This window comes from Coccidioides posadasii, chromosome 1 (genome assembly GCF_018416015.2).
Source record: "Coccidioides posadasii str. Silveira chromosome 1, complete sequence".
In the NCBI taxonomy this organism is placed as follows: domain Eukaryota; kingdom Fungi; phylum Ascomycota; class Eurotiomycetes; order Onygenales; family Onygenaceae; genus Coccidioides; species Coccidioides posadasii.
In genome coordinates this window covers 428497-452140 of record NC_089407.1, presented here as the reverse complement: position 1 = coordinate 452140, position 23644 = coordinate 428497, and the positions used below count along the sequence as shown (strand labels likewise).

The window sequence follows — 23644 nt, the reverse complement described above, 5'->3', positions numbered from 1 at the left end:
TTCCACCAGCTGGCAGCATTCCAAGAGAATGAAAGTCACGTGCAAGTCTTCTCCGAGGCCTCGAGCCCGACTCTCTGCCCGTTCTCACTGGCATCCTCGACCGTCTTGTCTCTGCCCAGACAAGACGTGGAGTAACAGACATATGTTACTCAGACATATATATCTCTGTCGGCTTCCCGACCGACTTCTTTGTCCTCCCATTTCTCTAGCTTCCCCAGCTCTGGCCCATACTATATAACCCATCCTATTCGGCTTATCTCTCTCTCTCTTTTTTTTTCTCTCTCTCTTTGTGGGCACCCTCTTCGGGGACCGCATTCAGCGATAATACATCGATCTTCGACGAAACACATGTCCTACTCCTATAGTCAACATCACACTCAATATTCTCAAAGCAACCCGCGATCACGGCCATCTGTCACTCACGCGGTATCTGCCTCGTCTATGCAGTACCAAGATTACATCTCTCCCGCCATGTCCCAGTACCCTAGATCTTCCATGTCATCTCACGATCGGTCGCCGGCACCGGCCATGAGCTATTCCGTCTCATCGGATAGCAACTGCTCGAGACACACTACCTCGAGTACGTCATCGGCTTATTACCACGCGGATAGCAACGCTTCGTACTCTCATTCGCAAACAAGTTACCAACATCACTATGGCAGCTCGCCCCAAGATATTGAGCCTACCAGTCCCCAAGCCAAACGATCTACCTCCCGATCGTCAAGACAAGACTCCCAGCCAAGGTGGGTTGATCCCTTACTGATACAATCGCATTTACGGACTATTACTGATCCCATTGTAGATCGAGTCCGCGCTACATCTGCGTCCATCCGGGCTGTGAGAGCAGCTTCAGTCGCCCAGCCGATCTGAGTCGCCACCAGGTTTCGGTGCATTTTCGCGACGGCGTCATGTTGGACTGCCCCAAACCGCGATGTACTCGGAAAGGAGATCAGGGATTCTCAAGACAAGATCATCTTATCGAGCATTTACGCCAGTTCCATTGCATGAAGTTGGCGAAACGAACCTCGAAATCTCAGCGCCGCGAGTGATCGTTTTATCGCATGGCGAAACGGACTCGCCCATTCTGCCGAATTTCTTTGTTGTAGTTCTTGCAACAGCCGATGTCCTAATATGCTCAGCTGGCCCTGAGCATGATGCCTGGAGCATATCACTGAGCTTTTCTTTTCCTTTTTTTTCTTTTTTTTTTTTTTTTTTTTTTTTTTTTGCAATAACTTAGCTTCCTTTTAATGCCTTTTTTTCAGCATGTACCATCTTCTATTTTTTTTTTTTCCAGAGTGAGCGTATCCGCATAGCGTTGCACTGCATGATACTTTATCTTATCTTTTCTTTTTCTTTTTCTTTTTTTTCCCCTTCACATTTCATTATTACTTCTCCGATAGACTAATTCTCGTGTCTTGCTATGATGTCTCTACATTGCCCACCGCGTCTTGGGGTTCAAGGGTGAAAGGTACAGGGTATGGGAATGGGTAGAATCTGGTATGTTTGGCGTTTTCGATGGGTTTTTAGGGTGCTCGGTTCCACTCTTTCAGTTGCTTTGTTTGCTCAGCAGTCTACTATTCGAACCTATGTCTTACTATTTATCCATCCATGCAGCTGATGGATGGATGAACTCGGTTCTTTTCCCCAGTTTTTCTCCCTTGACAATATCCTGTCATATTCTTCTCTTCTTCAACAGAGTTTATCTCCGGACTTCATCTGTCCGTTGACCTGCGCTATGGCCTTTGACCTACGTTGGTTATTCTCAGCGCCAAGTTTCCGACCGTAATTGATGACGCTGGGTACCGAACCTCCATGGAAACAGAGCAATAGGTGGGTGTCTTTGCTTTAACAGATGAGTCTTTGCTTTTAAAAAAGGCGGTGTTTTTCGATCCGCTCGCTCGCCTGCGTTATGTGAGGCCTCTTGTCTTCGAACGTGACGTTCCTCATAATAGTTTCGAGGAAGCATCGCGCATCTTCAAAGGCACACAGTGCTTCCGGTATAATTATACGCTGATGAGAGCAGTGACTGCCCGAGTCACTGCGAGACAGTTTCTCTTATTTTGTATCATTATCTTGATGTATCTTGATGTCTAACGCCCCTTAGACGTTATGCCTCCTTCTTGTTTAGCTTCCAGCATGGATTGTATGTTATGTTCGAGGATATATGTACAGAAAATGATGCTTTTTCTAGAAAGGCGTACATACTGCTTTATGCACCTTTGAAATGTTGAAACGACCGATTCCAGGACTTTACTTGGCTTTCAGAACTACATTTTTTTCGTCCCTCGATTCCGACGCAGCCCACGGAGTGCATGGCTACACAGGGCCGGCAACAACACAAATCAATCAAGAAAGCAGTTTTTTCTTAAACAATATTTGAAATAGTAATGCCCTTACGAGTTATGTACTGTACATATCTACATGCTATCCCTTGTCCCGTTGCTTACTCCGTACCTTCCTGCCAAGCAATAAGGCCCTCGTTAACCGCGCCGATCCAGTGTTCCCATGCAGACATAGAGAAGACAGCAAAACCCAGATGAAAAAGCATAGGGCTGCTCAGCAAACAAGTCCTTTAACGCGCTAGAAATACACAACTCAGACATTCATCGTCATTCGCTCTCCTAGTTCTATTTTGAATTTCTATCCTTTTTTTCATTTGTTCTTTTTTTTTTATATATATTTTCTTTTCATATTGTTGGCTGGATATCAGTCAAACCGCATGTATATTCTCCTTAACCCGGGCGATTATATTCTTAGGCTTGTCGACCAAAATGCATATAATTGCGGCGTTGAATGAATGCAGCGCTGGCGGTGGCGGTGTTGGCAGTGGTCTGAACGGTTTGTCGGCCTTGGTCCTGCTCCTGGCGTTGACGATCGTCGTCTCGTCTATCATCGTCGTCTCGTCTATCATCGTCGTCTCGTCTATCATCGTCGTCTCGTCTATCATCGTCGTCTCGTCTATCATCGTCGTCTCGTCTATCATCGTCGTCTCGTCTGTCATCGTCGTCTCGTCTATCGTCTCGTCGGTCGTCGTCGCGATCTCGCTGGTAGTCCTCCATAGCGGTTTGCGAAGCGACTACACTACTAATCGTAGTTGTAACTTGACCATTCCGTGTCGTCTCAGTGACCAGATTGCTGGATGTTACAGTCTGCTGCACGGTTGAGGTAACAACCTGCGTGGAGTTGCCGCTCACAATCGTGCTCACGACCTCTTTCTGTCGATTCTTGCCTTTACGACCTCCCCGGTTGTTGCCGTTCCTGCGACCGGGTTTGCCGATAAGCTCTCTCCCACTCACGAGCCGCCTGCATTGCTGGTTGGTAAGACCAATATTGTGAAGTCCGGAAAGGAGGACGTTTTGTCGGCCTGGAATATCGGCTTGTATGAAGCGAGAGTTGAATCGCGTCACTCCTTTGAGTAGGTTAAAGATCTCGACGTTCATGAATAGCGGCTGCGTACCGACTAGAAACGTCACTCCCTCTGTGCACGGAGGGGTGGTCAAGCTTCCAACATATCGGAACATTGGCATAGAAGAAATAGTGCGAGAGAGGATGCCGAAATCGAAGCCGCGAAGACCAACTGTCTGACCGGGAGAGGAAATGCGTGGAACATGGGTGATGATACGCTCGAGGTCACTGAAGCCCCCGCGACTGGTGAGCTGGAAGAAAAGGGCAATGACGGCAATTTGGGATGGGTTAGCTGCACTCATCTTAATTAGCTGACCAACGCTCAGAGGATTTGAAAAAGGGTCCCAGGAACACAACATACCAACACTAGTATGGACCAGATGTAACTCCACTGGGAAATGCTGCCCAAGGATCCGGTGCTCGCTAGGTGTATGGAAATGGAACTGCTTCAATCTAAACTCGCCAACCCCGCGAACCAACGTTGTGCCATTTAAGACGACCTCAGCCGTGGTTCCCAAGTTCTCGAATAGAATATCTTGTCTTGGGATACTCGAGCGAACGAATCCAACAGGCTCGATTGGAATTCTCCCGTTCAAGTTGATGGGAGACTGCTGCAACCCAACCGCACAGAGGATGTTCTCACGGGAAATGGAATGCCAGTTTGTTGGTCCACGGACGGGGCCATAGTCAAAGTTTGGAAGCTCTCCGATCCCGCCGGCGGCTCGAGGGTGGAGAAATGTACCATGCGCACAAGAGGACAGGACAGACCCAGCATAGAAGACAAGGAAAAGAAGAGAGAAGAGCAGGACCATGGTTGATCAGGGAGATAGAGAACGACGGGAGCGAACGAACGGAAATATCTCTTGTGGAAGGCAATAGAAATAGGAAAAGAAGCCGGCAGAAAATAATAAGAAAGAGAGATAGAAAAGAGCGAACAGGATCAGCTTGATAACGTGTTGACTACCTGAACAACACCGACTGCCATGAGGAGCTCAGTCGCGCAAGGCATCGGGGGCGGAGCCAACGAGGCCATACTTATATAGAGCCCCCCGCACCCCATCGAGAATGTCACCCTGATGCGGGCAGGGTCGGCGTACAGAGTTCCAAGGCATCTAGGGAAGGAAGTGCAATGTTCCATGTGTCAAATGTGCGTCAAGCCTGATTCAACCAGCATGAAATCCCGATGCTGAACCTACTTAAGCTTGGCCATTTAACCTCAACCCCAATTCCCATATAGATTTAGGTTTCCAGTGGCTGTTTATGCATAGCCGCATTTGGAGCACAGGACTCTTGGAAAGTTCCAAAGGGAGAAATTGGGCTCATTCTGGGACACCTTTCACCGTTTAGGGTTGTCTGTGCCAGGAAGGGAACCGGGCCGTTTGTGGTCCGTTTTGAAAAGACGCCATGTTGCTCGATTGATGTTTGAGAGACTTGGCTTCTAATACACCGGGATTGACTCAGGTAAGACACTGACGCTTGAAGCTTAAGACTGTCTTAAGTGGCTGAGATGGAATTTATTGGGCGCTTCATCCAACCGGGATGACATGAGTTTAGAACAACAAAAAAAAAAGAAAAAAAAGGGAGAACGGAAACCTGCCAACGACCTTTGGAACTCGACAGACGGAAATGGCATGGATGCGGAATGTCATTGCGATTCCCCGTCCGTTCCGAGAAGTATGTAGTATTATCAACAAGCCGCTCGACCACTGCAGCCCCGGGGGTCGCGGAGTTGTTCTCTTGAAGCATTCCATGTCGAGTGTCGGCGCGATGGAATGGCTTGGCAACACCCCGCCAAGACCTCTGCCCAAGAATCGTCGAGCACGCAGCCAGCAGCACGGAAATTTTCGCTTTACCGATCCCTCTGCGCTCGGAGAGGGTCGAGGAGCCCGGAGAGAGGTGATGCAGACATCTCGGCTCCTTATAAACGAGGCTTTCTGGGGCCAATTTCTTTTTTTCTTCCCCCCTTAAACGCCAATTAACTTCACTGCAATGCCCTAAATATTTCAGCCACCACCCCCATGCCCTGTCTGGCATTTGACTTCCATCTCGCTAGTTACCCTGACCCGCCACCACAGACCCCATGTCCGCGAACTCTCGAAAGACCTCCCCATTCGCTTTGCCTTTGTGGTCAAACTCCACCCCTTCGGCCTTCAGTAGCTTCGTCTTCTCAACCGAGTACTCACCCCCGTTCCCCCATTTCCCTTTATAGCCGCCGATTGTGCGGTCCGTCGCAAGCACCCGATGGCAGGGCACTTCGGGGGCAAACGGGTTCGTCTTCATCGCGTTGCCGATAGCACGGGCCGACGAGGACAGATGTGCCGATAGAGTGGCATATGTGGTCCAACGGCCCGGAGGGACGGATAGGAGGGTGCGGTATACAAGTCGGCGGTATGGTGTGAGGGTGGGATGGCTCGCGATGCGGCGAAGAGAGTGGGCGAGGGCTTCCTGGTCCAACGCAGAAGGGTAGCTGGGGATCGACGAAATGGCCTTCGACTGTGACCTGGCTGTCTTACGGTCGGCGTCCTCGGACGAGAGCCGGCGTTGGAGTTTCGCAGCCCGCCTAGTGGATGTTCTTGCAGCTGTCGTCGTCGTCGTCGTCGTCGTTGCGGCACCCATTTTTTTTTATTTTTTTATTTTTTTATTTTTTTGCCCTTGCAGGCGAAGTAGAATCAAGCAATCTTGTCCTAATGCTTGGTATGAACGGTTGAGCCGTGCCGACAGAGGTGACCCCAGCAGGATCGACCCCCTTAATTATACCCCTAGGCGCCTATCGATGTGACGCACAACCCTTACCCTCAATATGGCAAATCACCGCCGATTACTATTAAATATAGCAGGTCACGGCCGTCTACGGAGCGCGGAGAGCGGAAATACCACCATCCAAAAAGAGAAAGTCTTCATCCTCGTATCTTTCGCGCGCTCTTCACGCCCTTTCGCCGGAGTTCGCGCGTCGAACGCGTTCCAGATGCGGCTGAAGTTGACAAATCAACGTGGAGCCCCACATCGCTCAATTATGACCAATCAGAAGCCCTACTCGTGGTTAAGCTCGCCGCTAGTTCCGGAAGGGAATAGCTCGCCCATGTCCCTTCTTGCGACTGCGTCTGTCGCGGACCTTCAAAATCGCCCGTCTTGATTATTATTATTATTCATTATAGTCTTATGCAGTCAGTGACTATGAAGACTTGACCGTCTCTCCGTGTTTGAGCTGCCCAAGTTGGGAACGTTCGCATGCACTGACTGTCCTCAGATGGTATTGCACTAACCCCGTTACGTCAAGACAGGAGGGACGGAGAGGGTAAGGATTCATGTTCCATTCTTCTTCTGCAGATTATGTACCAGTCGTTCTGGACAGGATTGGCAAAGCCCCGATCATGACGTCTCTCCCTGACCCAGCCACCACCATCATCCCTTTAAAAAGTCAGTTATTTCCACCCCCTCCCCCAGCCAAGCGAAACGCCCAAGAATCATCCCCAACATCAAAAGTGTCCCTCAATCTACTCCTTCTCCGGCAGCTCTTGAACCCCTAGCTTTCCTATCTCCTCGTCCAGCTTCCCGCCCTTTAATTGCGCGGCTGCCTGGGCGAAATCGGGGTTTTCGTTTTTAAGCTGCGTGAATGTTCGCTCGGCGTCCCAGGTCCAGGGGGTGTCGGCGGCGAAGAGAAGATCCATATCTTCCAACGTGCGCTGGTTGGATTCCGGGTACAGCGCCCAGACCATCGGGATGGTGATGACGTTGCTAATGGCGAAGATGTAGAGGGTCTTCTCACCTATGGAATCAAACATGACGGGACAGAGGAGCGTCTGTGGTTCAAAGTCTGTCAGCGCCTTATGTTACCTGGAGAGAGTATGTGAAAGTTCAGGCTATGTTGCCCCCTCGTACCAGCCAGCCGTTGCCCACACTCCATCCTACGACTCCCCACGCATTGCCTTTGCCGCGCACGGCTAGAGGGAATATCTCCGCAGGATACAGCCAAGGAACGGTTAGCCACGTTGCTCCGAAGACAAAAGTAAATATAAAGATCATGGCCGCCGCTGCCGCTCCGTAGCGTGATGCCTTTGACGCGTCGCCGGCCTCCGTGGCATTGATCGCAAGTCGGGCGAAACCCCCAGCAAGGAACATGGCAATGCCTTGCCCGGTAGAACCCCAGTATAGCGTCCATCGGCGACCAATGCGATCAAGAGTAAAGACGCAAATCAACGTAGAGATCTGTAGAGCCACCGAACCGGTTAGCACCCCATGACGAAGTATATGAACCTCGTTGATTTCACCATGTAAAAGATGTTGTTCAAGCCGCTAATCCACTGGCTCTTCATGGCATCAAATCCCGCGATTCGGAAGATCGTAGGCGCATCTATCGGATCGTTATGTCGAATTAGACATTAGGGCCGGAAGATGCATATGATAAAAACGTACAAATGGTAACACCGGCGATGCCGACCCATTCCTGCATAATCTGCAGCCACACAACCAGCTCAACTCGTCTTCCCAGATGCAGCTTTCCCGTCTTACGGCCCGTGAACATGGAGAAGTAGGAGGTGCTATATGAGAGTGTCCTTTCAAGCTCTGCAACGTGTTTGATATCTTGGAATTCGGCTTCTGCTCGGGCAACGTCCTCTCCTTCGTCACCGCGAAGTCTGCCAAGGATGTACCGTGCCTCTTCCTCGTGGCCCATCTTGACGAGCCATCGGGGTGATTCTGGGAAGAACCAGACTGCGGCGAAAAGAATGAGAAGAGGAATAATCTGGAACGCAATGGGGAATCTCCATCGAAAAGCTGAGACTCCATCGTCGATGTAGGCGAGACCGCTGCTCGCAGTTGTCAGCTCCTATTTTCAACCGGAGAATCCATAAAACAATGACAGAAAATGGGCGTTACTAACAACTCCAGCCAGTATGCGACAACCACGCCGAATATGTTAAGGGTGAACTCAATGGCTATGAATTGCCCTCTGGATGTATGTTCGGCAGTCTCCGTGGCCCAAACGGGCACGATGGCGTTCAGAATACCCGTTCCAAAGCCATTGACAAGGCGTGCTGTGACCATCAGCCTCCAGTCGACTTATCGTGGCTACCCCAAAGTTATCTATCCACCCACCGAAGATCATCCAGACATGGTTTTGAGCCGAGCACTGCAATGCAGCTCCAATTACACCCCACACAGAGCCCAGGGCGATGGATTTGATTCTCCCAATTTTATCACCGACCCATCCACCGAATAAGGCGCCTATCAGGGTACCCAGATAGTACACGGAGACGATCCCGCCCTGCAACAAGCTATCAGTGATAACTGGTGTATGCGGCGAGCCGTTGATCGTCTCCGTATGGCCGAATTTCATAAGATCGATGTAGTCCTTCGCATTGTTGACACCGCCCATCATACCCTGGTCATAGCCGAAGAAGAAGATAGATAAGGCGGCGACGGTGTTGATGGCGATAAGAAGCTGGCGCTTCTTTAGCCGGTTGGCAACATTCCATGAAGATATCGGAGTCTTCATGGTGAATAAACGTGATATCTCCGTCAGACAAAACAAATTTGATCCAATTCAGCACCAACCGATGGAGCCCGTGAAATGTGGAAAAAGCCCGGGGACAGCAAAGTTCGTGCGGAGGATCACATACAATATATATCCCCGTGCAGAGAAAAATGGAATGGACGATTCTCCAGACAACATTTTTATGTCTGGGGAATACCTGTGGGTACCCAATAGCCTAGCTAAGCATCCCGCTGGCGAAGCTGGAGAATCGTCCATAAACCATGCAACAATAGTTGCTGGAAACGACGGGATATGAGCGGAACAAAGACATCCACGGGGAAGTCGACTCCAGAAATCACGCAATGGCATTAGAAGTTCCGAGAATAAAGGCTAGTTTAGCTACATATTCGCCGTAGGCGGCTGTAGAGCGGACAATTTCTCTCCAGCATGTTCCACGATTGATAAACGGGACGGACGCGGTGGAACACTCCGTGGGACCGAAGCCGGAGGCGACGGTCGTGCTTTCGATGCATCTTTTGCCACCAGCCGATCGTCGTAAACATTCTCAAAGGAGCCTGGCGAAGGCCGACAGGATCGACTCACATCGAGGAAACCACAGGGGCGGATCAAGGAGGTTTCGAGCGCGAAGGATTTGGCCAGGGACGCAGATTCGAGAACGCCCTCCACAGTCAGACAGAATGGACTTGAGAAGCATGCCATCATTGGCCCAGGCTAAATGACAGTGGACCTCATCCAAGGGATCAAGGATGCAGCGATGAGCCGTTTCGACCCCCCAGAGTGAGTGATCGCGTGGCCCACAAAAAGAGAGCTTTTGACAGATGGGGATATCCCGCGGTCACCATTCCCACAACGGTAGTTCCGGGCGGTGGTAGAGCCAAGTGGGCAGCCGAGTTGCCGAAACGAAACGGGCCGCACCCAACCCGGACTGGAAGCATTGGAGAAAACCGGCCATGCGGAGGGAAAAAATCTTTCAAAGACACGAAATATGCAAGCAGAGCCCGCGGCCCCCATCCCCGGCGCAAGCTTAAGGAGGTGGGTTTCGAGTTGCGTCACGGTGGGCTTCTGGGATTTGGGGGGATCTCTGCGGAGCACTCCGTTTCTCCGCACGAAACGCCTCCAAAATGAACTTTCTGTGCGGAGCCAATACAGAGTTGGGAAGTGTCAAAGATTGGGCTCTTGTTACCAGTAACCAACCAGTATATATACATACGGAGTACAGAGTACATGCCGAGTATATGTCCAGGGTAACAACAGTTGTGTTCGCAGCTTTTTCGTATTCCCTGCTTAATAGCTCTGTGAACTCGTTTTTGTCTACTTTGTAACTATCGAGTAGCTTGACAGCCCAAAGGATTCAATGCCTTTATCCCCTCAGTTGGGATGTCAAATATCCTTGTAGGGACGGGTCCGTCCTGTCACTGGAAGAGATTTGTCTACAGAGTTTCGCGATCATATCGCCAGTCAATTATGAAAAATGAATCAGGGTGCATTTTGATGAAAGATTGTCTGAAATTCCTGCCTGGAGTCCCCTCTCAGCCTTTTCCCTTCTTTTGATCCTGGCGATTTCACATATTTAGTTTCCAAGCAACCGAGCATATGCGTTGGAAACACAGACAGTAACAATTAGGGACAGCCAGAGTGGTAGTTAACTGGTAACAAAAAAAAGAAGGAAAAAAAAAAAGAAAAAAGCTCCAAGACACAGGTTCCGGTGGTCATATCTGAAATAACTTCTCTAAAGTAAACTGTGAAGTTGGTTTATCTTGTTTTGTCGAACACCGCCAAACACCATCGAATGACGACTTCACATGCTCTGCAAGCAGCTGGCTTGGCAATCGGCATGAGGAGCGCGGCTAAAATAGTCAAGTTAACGATATCTAAGCGCGATTGGCCCCCGCCGCAACCCCAACGGCTCTGCAGGCTGTCTTTTGCCTTTCTGTGCATCCCGGCCGGTCTGCAGCTGGCGTGCTCTGTTTTCCCGTCATTCCTTGGTCATCGTCGATGGAGCTCACCCGTGCACGATGCCGGAGCCAATACGCAGACGGTCCTTCGCTGTTCCTCCGAGGCCGCCTCACCGGATGAGGCACTCCCTTGGCTCGTATGATACGTCCATTCCTTCCAACGACGTCCTATTCCACCATCCCTCCGTGACCGTCATAAAATTCGAACTCCCTCAGTCGTCCAGCCCCGGCCCAATCCTCCCCGACCTGGACTACCCTGTCGATGCCATCGAGACCCTGCCCTGGAGGACTCGCTCCGAGACGATCGCCGCCATCGGGGCGCTGAGGATAGAGAACATTGCCGGCTCCGCTGCTTTCCTTAAATCAGGAAACGTCGTCTATGCTCTGTTGAAGAACTGCCAGTGCTGGTGTGTCGATGCCAGGTCAACCTTCGTCCTGCGGATAAGGAAGCTCACCTACTACCGTATCGAGTTCCCGCACGAGAGCGAGGAGGACGTCAAGAAGGTGGCAGAATGGAAGCTGGTCCTCTCCAGTATAATTCGTTATGAAATTACGCCTTGCCCGTTTAAACGGGAGTTCTCTGTAGAGCTCCCGGAAGAAGCTAAAACACCGAAGAAGAAACGGGCGTGGCGGCCGAAGACAATGGCCGGTCTACCGGTGAGGCCGTTTGACTTTGAGGGAAGTCTTTCTTCGGAGGACCGTGAACCCAGTGACTTTGGGAGCATTGGGTACGACACAGACGAGCAGAGTGAACGGGGCGGGAGCCTGCCTCCTTCCACCACCCGATGTTCTTCTCGCGATCGCCGGTCCTCACCCATACGGATCCCCAAGCGGTCCAGCTTCCGAGTGGTCTCTGAGCCTGCACCAAAATTTGAAAGTTTGCTCGCGAGATTCGAGTCTGAGTCTGAAACCGTCAACGACGCTCGTGATGGCAGCGCGGGCGTCGCTTCAAGTGCTTCTTCGTTCCACTCGGTCTCTGATGCTTCTGTCTCTCCTCCTCCTTCGCCGCCTTATTCCACGCCACCTTCTCCCCGCGCATCCGCCTGCGAACCCTCGCCGTGTGTGATCTTGAAAACGAGCCATACTCGCGACAACTCTGCAGCGACCATCGTACCCGACACCACACATGATTCGGGTCCTCTCCGGCCACCATCCATGGCTCTCAGCGATCCGCCAAAGCCCCTCACGTCGTGTGAACCGGGCGACTTATTTCCTCGAGTACAAACTCGTAATGGTTTAGAGGTTCCTATTGAGAATCCCAACTCGATCATCCGCCGACGCATTCGTGCATCGCGGCAGCGCTCTTTCTCTCCCTTACCGCCATCTTCAACATTGTTTACGCCCGCCCCTAAATCGCCGGTTAATAATTTAATTGATGCCATTTTCGAAAAAACTTACACATTCGTTCTTGGGCCTCCTATACACCTTTTACTTATGTTCCTCAGACTTGCGGCAGAAATGGCCGCTAAAGATAATAATCGCGGCCCAGCTGGTCCTGGGTCTGGGAAATTTCCCACTCAGCCTGAAACTATGAGCGACACCGACGATTCTTTCAGCGAGGATGATTTTGGGAATCCTCTTTCTCCCATTGCCTCTGCGAACCTGGGCAGAGACTCTCCCACAACCTCAGAATCCTCGAGTGAAGTAGACTGAGATCGCAGGCTTCTTTTGTCTCTCATTCCCCGCTTCGGATGTTTTCTCATCCAACCTGGGATTTACTTCCGCCTTAGTGACCACGGCTTCCGGCCCCACGTGTACATATTCGTTGGGACAATACATTTTTGTATTTTGGTTTAGCTTTTGGTATGTACGTGGCACGACTTCGTCGATATATTTCTCATGTATGTATGTACTTCTACTTTGCTTTTTATTCTCAACGTTACTGGGTCCAACCCCCGAGGAGGAATATGACACCCTCGCATATTCGCTGTAGTCCGATGCTCAGTGGAACATTTGCCAAATAAACACTGTTTTTGACATGCTCGTGAGAACAAAGAAATAAAAAATAAAAAATTAAGAGCCCCAAACCCCCCACAGAAAGACGCCAAACGCATGCACCACAATTATCCAAAAAAAAAAAAAGAAAAGAAAAAGAAAAGGGCGTAGAAAATCTCACGTAGATCTGTTTTTCTTCTTTTCCCCCCCACCGGCATACCAACACGACGCGCTACCGTCGGGAGTAGTCGCAAAGTCATCCCTTAACCACTTTTCCCTTCGCCTTCCCTTTCTTCTTCGCACTTCTATCTCTCTTCTTCAGCCCCACCATCCCCGCCTTGCACAGCTCGGCGTATCTGGCATAGAACGCCTCCAATTCCTCCGGTTGTACGATCGTGGAAGCCTTCACTTTGGCGGTCTTATGGCGCCCGTTTGAAGCACGGATTAGCACCGCAGACTGGTTGGGTTGGAAAGTGGTTGTCGTGGTTGTTCTCTCTGTGTATGAGGGAGCTTCAGCGCTGGCGGTGGTTTGTGTAGTGGTTGTCGTCGTGGACCGGCCTGGTGGTGGGGCTGGAAGGAGCTTCTGAGTGAGAAAGACGGAGCCACGGAGGGAGGTGGACTGGTTGGTTAGGAGCGCTGTGAGGTGCGTGAAGAACTAATGACATGGGGTTAATTAGTTTCATAGGGTGGAAAGGGATAAAAAGGGAGAAGGGGCGAGAGAGAGTGAGTGTGTGTGTATATCTGTGTGTTAGATTCGACTCACCTCATCTTGGGACAGATGCGCAGTCATAATGGCGAGGTTGTCTGTGGGGGAGGATCAAATTGTAATGAAAGCAAGGAGCAGCTCTAGAATTATGCTAGGATTTATTAATGGAGGACAGATAATGAAAATCCCTGTGATTCTCGTCGCACACTTCTGCTTGCGGAATGGGATTTGACGTCCGGGTGATGCTGTCCTTCAACTTGCGCACGGTTGATGCCGCCAAGACCAGAAATCCCGCTGTAGACGCACGGGCCGCAGTTAAATATTTCAGGAACGAAAAAACCGCTGACGCTCAATAAGTTTGTATTCGCCGTCCTTCTCGGACATAACTACGATTCTACGGCCGGTGAATACCTCTTGCAGCCATGCCACGACTGGCATATAATACAACACAGCTCCCCCGACAGCTCCGCGAAGAACTAGGCTTGAAAGATACGATCACAACCGGCGCGAGAAGCTCGAACCCTCACAGCGGATTCTCCAGAAAGGAGCGCCGGAAAGCAGAGCGATCGCGGAGGGGGCCTGGATTTCAGCAGAGAAAGGGACATAAACGCAGACAAAGGTCACAAGGCGAGGATGGGCCCGAGCACGATGTTTTTGACGAAAAATCCGGACGGAGCGAAGATGAACGCCCGGCGAAGCCGAAAACGAGAACACCCGCAGAGCCAAGGACGTTAAAATCAATATTGAAGCGGAAGCAGCCCGTCGAACAGGAACACGAAGAATCAGACGTTGAAATTGACCTTGACGAAGGGGAGAACGAAGACGAGACCCCCGAAGCTGAGAACCCGCCACCCCACCCCAAGATATCGCGCTCCGTGCAAAAGAAGCTCGAAGAAGATGATGCAGAGATTGCGGCCTTAGAGAAAAAGTTGGGCCTTAAAGGGAAAAAGAAATTGCCTAAATCTTTCCTGGAAAGCGGGTTGGGCGACATCTTGGGCGAGTTGGGGTCGGATTCAGAGATAGAAGCGAAAAAGCGGAAAAGAGAGGGAGAGGAATGGCTTCAGAGGAAAAGACAAAGGGCAAGAATGACAGAGGTGGGGAATAGAGATGAGGAGGAAATTACTGGAAGTGAAGACGCGCATGAAGACGAAGAGGACTTTGACGAGATGCTAGAAGATCTTGATGACGACGACGACGATAGTGTTGGTGAGGGAGATAGTGAATTTCAAGGCTTTGACGACGAAGAGGAGGAGAAGGAGGAATCAGCTCCGCAGAAAACGAAACAGAAAGAGAACCCGTACCGCCCTCCCGTCGCTGCGAGTGATACCGCCCCAGCCAAATACATTCCCCCATCCAAAAGAATGCAATCATCCACTGAATCGGAATCTCTCTTGCGTCTACGACGCCAAATACAAGGACATTTGAATAAACTATCGGAAGCTAATATAATATCTATCCTTGGTGATATCGAGAAACTTTACCAAGACTATCCCCGCCAGAGTGTAACATCTGTCCTGATAGACATACTCTTCGGATTGGTATGCAGCGGGAGCAGCCTAAATGACACCTTTATAATTCTTCACGCGGGATTCATCGCGGCGATATATAAAGTGATCGGCATGGAATTCGGTGCTGAATTTGTGCAGAATCTCGTGCAGCGATTCGATAGCATGTACGAGGAGAAGGATAAAGGGGAGTCGAGTAGGAAAGACATGGTTAATTTACTGTCGCTGTTGTCCCATCTCTATAATTTCCACCTCCTCGGATGCGGCTTGGTGTTTGACTATATTCGCTTATTCTTGGGAGAAATTAACGAGTTGAACACTGAGCTGCTCCTCAAGGTTGTGAGAAGTATGTTCTTCGTTCCCTATCTAATTGTAACCTATCCTAACGCTAACATATCATAGATTCCGGTCCCCAACTTCGACAGGACGATCCTTCCGCCCTCAAGGACATTGTTCTCCTTATTCAACCAGCAGTAGCGCAAATAGGAGAAGCGGCTCTTTCAGTTCGCACGAAGTTCATGATCGAAACGATCACTGACCTTAAGAATAACAAGCTGAAAAATGCCCCAGGAGCAAGCATATCGTTAGAACACCTTACAAAGATGAGAAAGATTCTGGGCTCTCTTAACTCGAGAAGTCTCAGAGCGAGCGAGCCTTTGAGGATTGGACGTGCCGATATCCAAAACTCCGACAAAAGGGGGAAATGGTGGCTTGTTGGCGCAAGTTGGAAAGCAGACTCCGCTAGCACATATACTCACAAGGCAACCGTTGACCCGAGTGCAGTTCTGCCAGATAATTTGGACGATGACCTGGGCGATAAGAAAGCCGTGGATCTTGCCCAACTGGCCAGAAGCCATCGAATGAACACCGAGGTCCGGCGGTCTATTTTTGTAGCAATAATGTCTGCATCCGACTATCAGGATGCGCATGTTAGGCTGACTAAGTTGCGCTTAAAACGAAGTCAGGAGACCGAGATTCCTCAGGTTCTCGTCCATTGTGCCTCGGAGGAGGGTTCCTATAACCCATACTATACCCTCATCGCAAGGAAACTCTGCGGCGAGAGGAAGATGAAAATGGCGTTCCAATTCTCGCTCTGGGACGTATTCAAACGAATGGGCGAGAGTGGGAATATGGAGGACGATGCCTTCAGCGCGGACGAAGATGAAGATCGGTCGTTGACCACGCGAGCCATTGTTAACCTTGCCAAAATGTACGGCTCATTGATAGCCGATGGAGGCCTTACGCTTGGAATTTTGAAGACACTCGACTTTTTGTATCTGCAACCCAAGACTAGGACCTTCGTTGAACTGCTGCTGATCACAACAATGCAGCAAACCCAACAAAAGTCATTACGCAAGCAGCAGAAAGCAGGCGAATCCACTCAATTTACCTTTGAAGAAAAACCGCTTGTCAACGTTTTCTTAAAAGCGCGAGATACACCGCAGGTCGTGACTGGGTTGATATATTTTATCCGCAAAGTTGTCGCAAAATCAAATGTGGTGGCCTCAAAACGGGACAAGAAATTGCATAAATGGGGCTGCAAGCTCGCGCTGGACACGTTGAAAGTGATATCCGAAGGTGCGGGATCATGAAGATCTGCGGATTGCATTGTTTGTATTTATCACCCGAAACCAGGCTTGTCTGAAGAGATACAATCATAACAACTATACCAACCTTCCATCGTGATCCTCCATGCGCAATAAAGAAAATAACTGATCAAGGTTAGAGATTGAGCGTGCAGACTTTTGTGCGTGTTCTGGGATTTCAACATCTTCCCTTAGCAGTAAAAAGCTATCCCAACCAGCACTCTGTCCTCCCTGATAGTCATCGTGATAATCATCCCCAACATGAATGCAATAATAGCTCGGAGCTGGGAAGAGTGGACGTTTAGCAGGGCTAGTGGCATTCAGGTACTCGCCTGCACGCTTTTGAGCAACGTCGAAAATATGCTTATTCGGCTTTTCCTTCCCAGCTTCATAACTCGTAACAATAAAATCAATATCATTTTCCTGCTTTATCGCATCATGCCTTACATCGGCAGGGGGAAGCAAATCCCCGTTATCCGCCCACGCACTTCCGACCCGCAAGCCCATTGATCTCAAAATCGTAGGGACTCTATCATCCGAATTGGAGATAACTCCAACAACAATCCGATCCCAACAGTCCTCCCTAACCAGGTCTTGGGAGACGTTTCGGGACCTCTTCGCCTGTTTCCACAATTGCAATTTCCTGAAAAATGGCTCTGCATCATTGTACAGTTTATACGCCTCTCCCCCGAATACGGTGAACAGCGTTTCCACCAACCTATCCGGAATCTCGTCTACCGTCGTACTTCCCCCTTTGACCTGAGCGAAACACTCTCGAATGACTTTGGCCCACCATGCTTTCGGTCCGCCAAACCCGGGGGTATCTCGACCATAGTTCGGGTACTGCGCGCTGTTGCGCTTGAATGCGGTCCTGAACGCCGGTTTTACCGCATCGGCGGTTATTGTGGAAGGGATGACGCCGAGAGCTTGTGCGACATGTGTGTAGATTTCAGGTACGGGCTGGCGCGGGTGAAATATGGTGTTGAAGGCATCCAGGGTTAGGAGGAGGGTTCTGGGGTGGCGGGCCGGTAGCATAGCTTTGGGGGGAAAAATGGACGTTTTGATAGGAAGGGTGGAGTGGAGCGGAGCGGAAAGGCAGCTCCTCTACAACCTCACCCACGCCAAGCGCAATCTGACTAAGCGGATTCGAGGTCGCGACGTCCTAAGGGGAATTTCAACGTGCAAAAGAGCAACAGTCGGGCACGATAATACGTGATGTGATTGATATCGTCTTTATGAGCTATGCAACATGAGTTCCAAATATGTCAGTGCTTGCCGCGCTCTATGTAGGAAAAGTGGCTCACGGATTGCTTTAGACACCATCGCGAGAGAATGTCAACTCCAACAAACAGTACACCTCCCGGGCCGAGTCCAATGAAAGACCTAATGCAACTGCACGGACGCCAAAATTCATATTTAGCTCATCTGCACAATCAGGCTTTGCGGCACAGTTCGCCGCGACTCCTCGATTTGTGTTTAGCCAGCGACAGAATAGAAAGTCTGGAGACGGAATAGATGTTAGTGACAAAGGGTCCTCGCCTGCTGCCCGGGCGCGCAAGACTATTCAAGATACGCCAAGGAACACTGAAATTAAGATGAAGGAGGTAATTGAAGATTCTGAAGGGGAAGAGGAAGGTGATTTGCTTCAAGGCATTGTGGAAACTTCTCGTAGCGGCCGTCCAGAAAATGAACCTGGAAAAACTGTGGCGGACGACGATGACGAAGAGATGCTTCTTTCCTTCTCTCTAAATCAGCATCAGGCGAAACGTCGACGCTTATCGATATCTTCAGCAGACGATTTGGAAGTGCGGCCAGTTAGTGCCAGAGAGCTTGACCAAATCTCATCCACTTCGTCTGAATCACCACCGTCGTCTCCGCAGGCGGGGCCGGCATCGCCATCAGCTGGAAATGTGGATAACCTATTGTCTCCGACGGTCCACCCTATGCCGTCTACTCCATTTCAACCAACTGGTGCTGCTAGTGTACCTCACCACTCTTCATCTCGCGGACCCCCGCGGTTTATGTTTAGCACACCCATATCAAGTACTCCACGGCAACCAAGTGGAAGCAATAACGCCACGACTGCTCGGACATCCACGCAGCGGCAAAAACCGCGATTTGTGCTACCTCAAACGCCTTTTCGACGGCGGGAGCCGGACATTTCGGCGTTACTGACAAGCCCTATCCCGTTTCCATACGCCAAACGCCATGCTCGATCTAAATCTCGTACATTTATTCCTGGTGGTATGGCATCCGAAGTCCGAAATTGGATCCTAGACTTAGGTACAAGGAAACAAGTGTCACAAAGTCAAGCTCCTCCGCAGACGACTCAGACCCAAGCCGACCAAGGAGAAAGAGAGCAACCTTTTGATAAATACCAACTAATTGTCCAAGTTGGTGAAATTCGAACTTCAGCCCCTACTGACGTCCGTAGACAAGGTGGACAACGGCAAGGTAGACTGGGTCACCCTGCTCCATTTACCTTGATATCCCCTTCAAAAGTACAACCTCCCACTGCTTCCCAGAATAATATACTCCTTTTCGGCTCTCCCGTGTCTACTGTTCTACCTCCGATGCAGAAGCTCCAGAAAGGAGACTGGGTAGGAATCCGACGAGGACTAGTTTGGGACATGGAGATTGAGCCTTTCCACACTGGTGATGCCTCTAATAACAATGCCAACCCTGAAGAGTCCGACACCATAAGCTCTATAATAACACGGAGAACAAACGTGTGGTTGGTGAGTATAGAATGGGATATTATACGAAAACCGGAGCCAGGTGGAAGCGGTACGTGACCGTGTAAATGATGCAGGACATTTGTTCATAGCAGCCTTCGTAATGAAATTGGTGACGAATCAGGGTCCAGCCCTGATTAATCTATTCTAAAAAATTCTTGCAAAATGACCACGGCGTGGGAAAGGGTAACACAAAGCAAGTCACCGTGAGATTATTACATCTCGTGGGCTCCAGTGTCATTTCATGCGCGCGTCAAGAACTAAACAGAAACAGAAAAAAAGATATCACGATTATTCCCAGCTTGCACCTCCCAGCAATCCCACCAGACCTTTTTCCCTCCTAGCCCTATGATCCTCCATCGCTTTCTTACTTGCGACGCTCTCTCGAATCAAGTTCTTCTTTAATTGAAATTCTCGTTCCTTTTCTCTTGCCGCTGCGTAATAGTTGACAGCGCCTTTCTTGCTAACTGTGGCTCCACTAGCACCAGAACCATCTGATTTCACTACTGCAATGGAAGCTGGCGTGACAGCGCCGCCGGGCCGCGAAGAGGAGGAAGAGGAACTTGACGAATTTGTTGTAGTGCGCCGGAGAAGCAACGGTGGCGGGCGTTTGAATTCAGGGACTGTGGTCGAACTATGGAAGGCGACTTTAGACGATGAAGACGACCCAGATCCGGATCCGGGTCCAGGCCCGGCAATCGCAGACAGGGCAGCATTGGAGGATGCAGCTCTGCGTAAAGACAGGCGGTCTACTACTCTGCCACGTCGGCGGGGATTAGTGGATCGAAAAGCCTCGGGACGATCGTATGAGTCTTCTTTATTAGTAAAACTGACTTCGTCGTCGAGAGGTATATCGGGCTGACTATCTGGTATGACTTCCACCGCATCGTGCAACCCTGACTCGCCGATAAGAGAGGATAGCTGAGCGCGGATTTCTGCTAGAGTGGACGGCTTTTTCTTTCCCGGTCTAGATGTACGACGGAGTTTAGCCGGTGGACGATTTAGCGAATCAGGTCCAGCAGCATTCAAGGGGCGTTTTCGTCCATCTTGCATGCCCTCTTCACTTTTACTCTGACTATCGTCGAGTCCTTCACCGATTAATGCGCCCGTATCTGAATTCGATTCACCGTATTCATCACGGAGGAAATCAAACATATCGTCCATATCCCTATCCTCAATGGATTTCAAAAACGCTTGCTTCTTGGGGTCTTCCGCAATTTTGTTGATGTTTTCATCAGCAAGGAGGGCTTTCCGCATTTTTGCAAATTCTCGTTGCTTAGCCCGGCGACGAGCTGCGATGCGCTCATCGTCAGAATCCGAGAGGTCTAATTCATCGCCCATGCCGCGTTTTCTACGAAGGGCGCCAGTGGTAATGTCTCGAAGAAGCTTGTTCACGTCTCCTTCATCCCTTTGCCGGGCATGATCACTGTGTTTCAGATTAATTAGCATGATATCTTCATCAGGGGGTACGAAGTAGGGCGTACGCATTCAGAGCAGCCAGTTCCTGCTCATCCACGATTTCTCCACTGTTATCGTTGATCATAGTTAAATCCAGCTCGTCCTCCTCACCCGAATCGTCGTCGCTTGCACCACCAAGTCCTGCATATTCATCCTCGGACTCTTCGGCAGCTTCGTCAACGACCTCTTTTGCCTTGCTTGCCTTTTTGTCGAAGGGTGTCACTGGTTTCCGAGCCGCCTTGCGCATGATGTCGAATGCACTGGGCCGGACTAAAAAGCTATCTTCTGCATCTGACATTTGATGCAAAGCACCCCGTCTTAACCGCTTGCCTCCCATTTTTGCAATGGGAGAATCATCTTTAGATACAAGCACAGTATCTATAGTCGATTTAGGCTGAGTTAAAAAGCGTTTTTGTTGATCGAAGGGAGACATCACAAATCCAACGTCCTGGCTCGGCTCTGGGATCTGTGAATACTCGCTCATTGTCTTGGCAGCTGGGGATTCAGCCACACGGACATCGTTCTGAGTAAAATCTGCAAGGAGATCAAGTGTTCCGCTGGTTTGTCCTTGACTCTCGTGGATAATTCCCTGGGAATCTGCTTCGAGGAGTTCCCCAACTTGCATGTCAAACTCTGGTATCTTGCGGAGGACGGCAAGGGAATCCTGCTCATTATCATCTTCCCGGTTATCAGCGAGAGTTGCAGCAAATGCTTGGGATAGCCGGATAAGGGGAGTTCTCTGTTGTTCAAGGCCTGGGATCACCGGTTTCATGGGCGTCTGAGTAACAACTGCGGGCTGATCATCGTCTTCGTCGTCGGAAACGACGAATTTCGGTCGTCTTTTAGGACGTGATATTTCCATTGGTTTTTCATTTTCTGACTCCTCTTGTGAAGGCTCCCCCTCGGATTCGTCAGCTTCCGTGGCCTGATCATCCATTAATCGCCCATCTCGTGTCGGATTTCCATCCCCTAGCTCATCTTCATCGGCGAGCTCATCTTCTCTCTCAAGTTCCCCTTCGTCATTTTTATCCTCTGAATCCTCTTCGCCTTCTTCTTCATCGTCTTCATACTCGGCATCCTCACTATCGTCAAGCTCCATATCCTGTGCGTGAGCCTCCTTTTTTCTTGCGGCCTTTTCTTTGCGCGCGATTTCTTCAGCCTCTTCCCTGGCTTTCTCCATAAGGTTTTCAACGTCGTCCTCTAGACGTGCCTTCTCCTCTGCAGTTTGTATGACAATGCCCTTTGCTCGCAGCGCAGCAATTTTCTCCTCTCTTTCCTGAGCAGCTTGTTTTCTTGCCTGTCGTAGTAGCCATTCCTCGTGCTCGGCACGGGTCAACATTCTATTCTTCTTGGGAGAGGTTAATCGCGCCAATAGCTTCAGTTTTCGTAGCGAGTCGGACGATATAGAAGATTTTGCGGAGAAATTTTCAAATAGAGCTAACTTGCGCGCCTTTGCGGGCGACGTTACTATCTCGAGCTCCGAATCAGAGTCGTTCTTCTGATTTTCAGCGACATCTTGCCTCGAAAGCTGGACCCGAATCTGGCGTGAACTCGGGGGTTGCTTTGTAGACGATGATGAGATATTTTCTTTGGGGTTACTAGCACGGTTTTTGGAAATAGGAGCAGTAACCCCTGGATCGAGGGCCTCAAGTTCAACAGATAATTCTCTCTCTGGATTTCTTGCAGGCATGTCCTCTTCGGCACACATAGCGACTGGATCAGCAGCTTTAGCATCCTCTTTGCCTTCATGCACATGTGGCAAGGGTGATGTGGGGGGAGTAGAATGCTTGTCTTGTTCGACATTATCGTTGTCGGAATGGTTGACGGAGCTTGCGATCGCCGAACTTCTCGACTCTAAAGCCGAATCAGGGTTGGGGGACGATTGATAAACGTTGCACTTTTGATTAAATCGCTCGATGAAACTGTTCAATGGAAACGTCTTTTTTGTAGTCGCCTGATGCGCCAGTTGCATATTTCTACTCATCCGTTGTGTTTCGCGGCTCATTTCCAGCAGAGCCTTCTTGCTTGCCTTCCGCGTAGGGCGCGATTGCTGCGTTAGTCTGCGAGACGATTCGTCGTCATCATCATCTTCTACGGCATCTTCCAGGTCGGATGTGAATTGCACTCTTGCATCTGCGAGTCTTTGCATCCGCTCAGCTTGTTTCTCCGCTTCCAGCCGCTCTTTTTCCTCCCTTTCCTTTCGCTTTTGGGCAACAAGGGCCTGTAGACGGGACTGATGGTACGGTTTGACAACCTCGCTTTCGGAGCCACTGGTCTCATGCACGAGGCTGCCAATACGCTTTATGGGAGAGTCCTGGGGCACGAATAGTGGCGACGAAGCGCGATTTGACTGATCATCTCGAATGATATCGGAGTTTCGTCTCAAAGGTCGACTCCTCCGTGCAGCAGGACGGATATCTCCCGAGGAGGACTGAGAACTGTCCGAGACATTTCCTCGCTTAGGACTGTCGTTCACAAGGCTCCCCACTGGGATTACACCGGATCCTGGAGCTGCTTGTAATCTCGCAGCCAATCTTCCTCTCGGCGCAACCGGAATATCGTCTTCATCTTCATCTTCATCTTCCTCCTCGGCCCAATTTCTGACATTGATCGAATTCTTCTTTGCACTGGGGCTTTTCTCTAGCGATAAGAGGTCCAACTTCTCTCGGGAATTGCTAGCAATGCCCTCATTCTCAGAAGCTGAATCGCTATCAAACTCCGCAAGTAAAGCTTTGATCTTTCTTCCAGGCGTTAAAATGTCGGGCGAACCTCCGTCATGAGCCGTGCTATGCTGGCGCGACGCGCTGGAACGCGGTGTCGATGGGCTCGACATTCCCTGGCAATTGGATTCAAATAAGCAGTAAA

The 23644-nt window shown here is 50.2% G+C and overlaps 11 protein-coding genes across 11 annotated transcripts; 5 read left to right on the top strand and 6 right to left on the bottom strand.

Annotated features, from left to right (window-relative positions):
- Positions 1-348: 348 nt before the first annotated feature.
- D8B26_000078 (uncharacterized protein) lies at positions 349-1049 on the top strand (the record flags this gene model as incomplete). Its single annotated transcript, XM_066123107.1, has 2 exons — positions 349-743; positions 803-1049. 2 exons carry the CDS (start codon positions 349-351, stop codon positions 1047-1049), a joined length of 642 nt encoding a protein of 213 aa, XP_065979179.1.
- A 1338-nt stretch (positions 1050-2387) lies between these two features.
- D8B26_000077 (uncharacterized protein) lies at positions 2388-4637 on the bottom strand. The gene is made up of 2 exons (XM_066123106.1): positions 3767-4637; positions 2388-3697 (listed from the first exon to the last, which is right to left on the bottom strand). The coding sequence occupies exons 1-2, from the start codon at positions 4215-4217 to the stop codon at positions 2754-2756; spliced, it is 1395 nt and encodes a 464-aa protein (XP_065979178.1). The 5' UTR covers positions 4218-4637; the 3' UTR covers positions 2388-2753.
- Positions 4638-5031: 394 nt separating this feature from the next.
- Positions 5032-5373, top strand: D8B26_000076 (uncharacterized protein; the record flags this gene model as incomplete). The annotated part of the gene is made up of 1 exon (XM_066123105.1): positions 5032-5373. The coding sequence occupies one exon, from the start codon at positions 5032-5034 to the stop codon at positions 5371-5373; it is 342 nt and encodes a 113-aa protein (XP_065979177.1).
- Positions 5374-5454: 81 nt separating this feature from the next.
- MGT1 (methylated-DNA--protein-cysteine methyltransferase) lies at positions 5455-6220 on the bottom strand (the record flags this gene model as incomplete). Its single annotated transcript, XM_003067707.2, has 1 exon — positions 5455-6220. Exon 1 carries the CDS (start codon positions 6019-6021, stop codon positions 5455-5457), a length of 567 nt encoding a protein of 188 aa, XP_003067753.1. The 5' UTR covers positions 6022-6220.
- Positions 6221-6636: 416 nt separating this feature from the next.
- Positions 6637-8899, bottom strand: D8B26_000074 (uncharacterized protein; the record flags this gene model as incomplete). Its single annotated transcript, XM_003067708.2, has 6 exons — positions 6637-7205; positions 7285-7611; positions 7674-7756; positions 7819-8210; positions 8285-8438; positions 8500-8899. 6 exons carry the CDS (start codon positions 8897-8899, stop codon positions 6900-6902), a joined length of 1662 nt encoding a protein of 553 aa, XP_003067754.2. The 3' UTR covers positions 6637-6899.
- A 1986-nt stretch (positions 8900-10885) lies between these two features.
- On the top strand, positions 10886-12637 carry D8B26_000073 (uncharacterized protein). The gene has a single exon (XM_003067709.2). It carries the CDS (start codon positions 10915-10917, stop codon positions 12505-12507), a length of 1593 nt encoding a protein of 530 aa, XP_003067755.1. The 5' UTR covers positions 10886-10914; the 3' UTR covers positions 12508-12637.
- A 408-nt stretch (positions 12638-13045) lies between these two features.
- D8B26_000072 (uncharacterized protein) lies at positions 13046-13579 on the bottom strand (the record flags this gene model as incomplete). The annotated part of the gene is made up of 2 exons (XM_003067710.2): positions 13046-13444; positions 13553-13579. The coding sequence occupies 2 exons, from the start codon at positions 13577-13579 to the stop codon at positions 13046-13048; spliced, it is 426 nt and encodes a 141-aa protein (XP_003067756.2).
- A 338-nt stretch (positions 13580-13917) lies between these two features.
- SGD1 (suppressor of glycerol defect) lies at positions 13918-16592 on the top strand (the record flags this gene model as incomplete). The annotated part of the gene is made up of 2 exons (XM_003067711.2): positions 13918-15346; positions 15403-16592. 2 exons carry the CDS (start codon positions 13918-13920, stop codon positions 16590-16592), a joined length of 2619 nt encoding a protein of 872 aa, XP_003067757.2.
- A 72-nt stretch (positions 16593-16664) lies between these two features.
- D8B26_000070 (uncharacterized protein) lies at positions 16665-17621 on the bottom strand (the record flags this gene model as incomplete). Its single annotated transcript, XM_003067712.2, has 1 exon — positions 16665-17621. The coding sequence occupies one exon, from the start codon at positions 17619-17621 to the stop codon at positions 16665-16667; it is 957 nt and encodes a 318-aa protein (XP_003067758.2).
- Positions 17622-17835: 214 nt separating this feature from the next.
- Positions 17836-19381, top strand: D8B26_000069 (uncharacterized protein; the record flags this gene model as incomplete). Its single annotated transcript, XM_003067713.2, has 2 exons — positions 17836-17850; positions 17903-19381. The coding sequence occupies 2 exons, from the start codon at positions 17836-17838 to the stop codon at positions 19379-19381; spliced, it is 1494 nt and encodes a 497-aa protein (XP_003067759.2).
- A 231-nt stretch (positions 19382-19612) lies between these two features.
- D8B26_000068 (uncharacterized protein) lies at positions 19613-23612 on the bottom strand (the record flags this gene model as incomplete). Its single annotated transcript, XM_003067714.2, has 2 exons — positions 19613-20747; positions 20806-23612. 2 exons carry the CDS (start codon positions 23610-23612, stop codon positions 19613-19615), a joined length of 3942 nt encoding a protein of 1313 aa, XP_003067760.2.
- Positions 23613-23644: the final 32 nt, after the last annotated feature.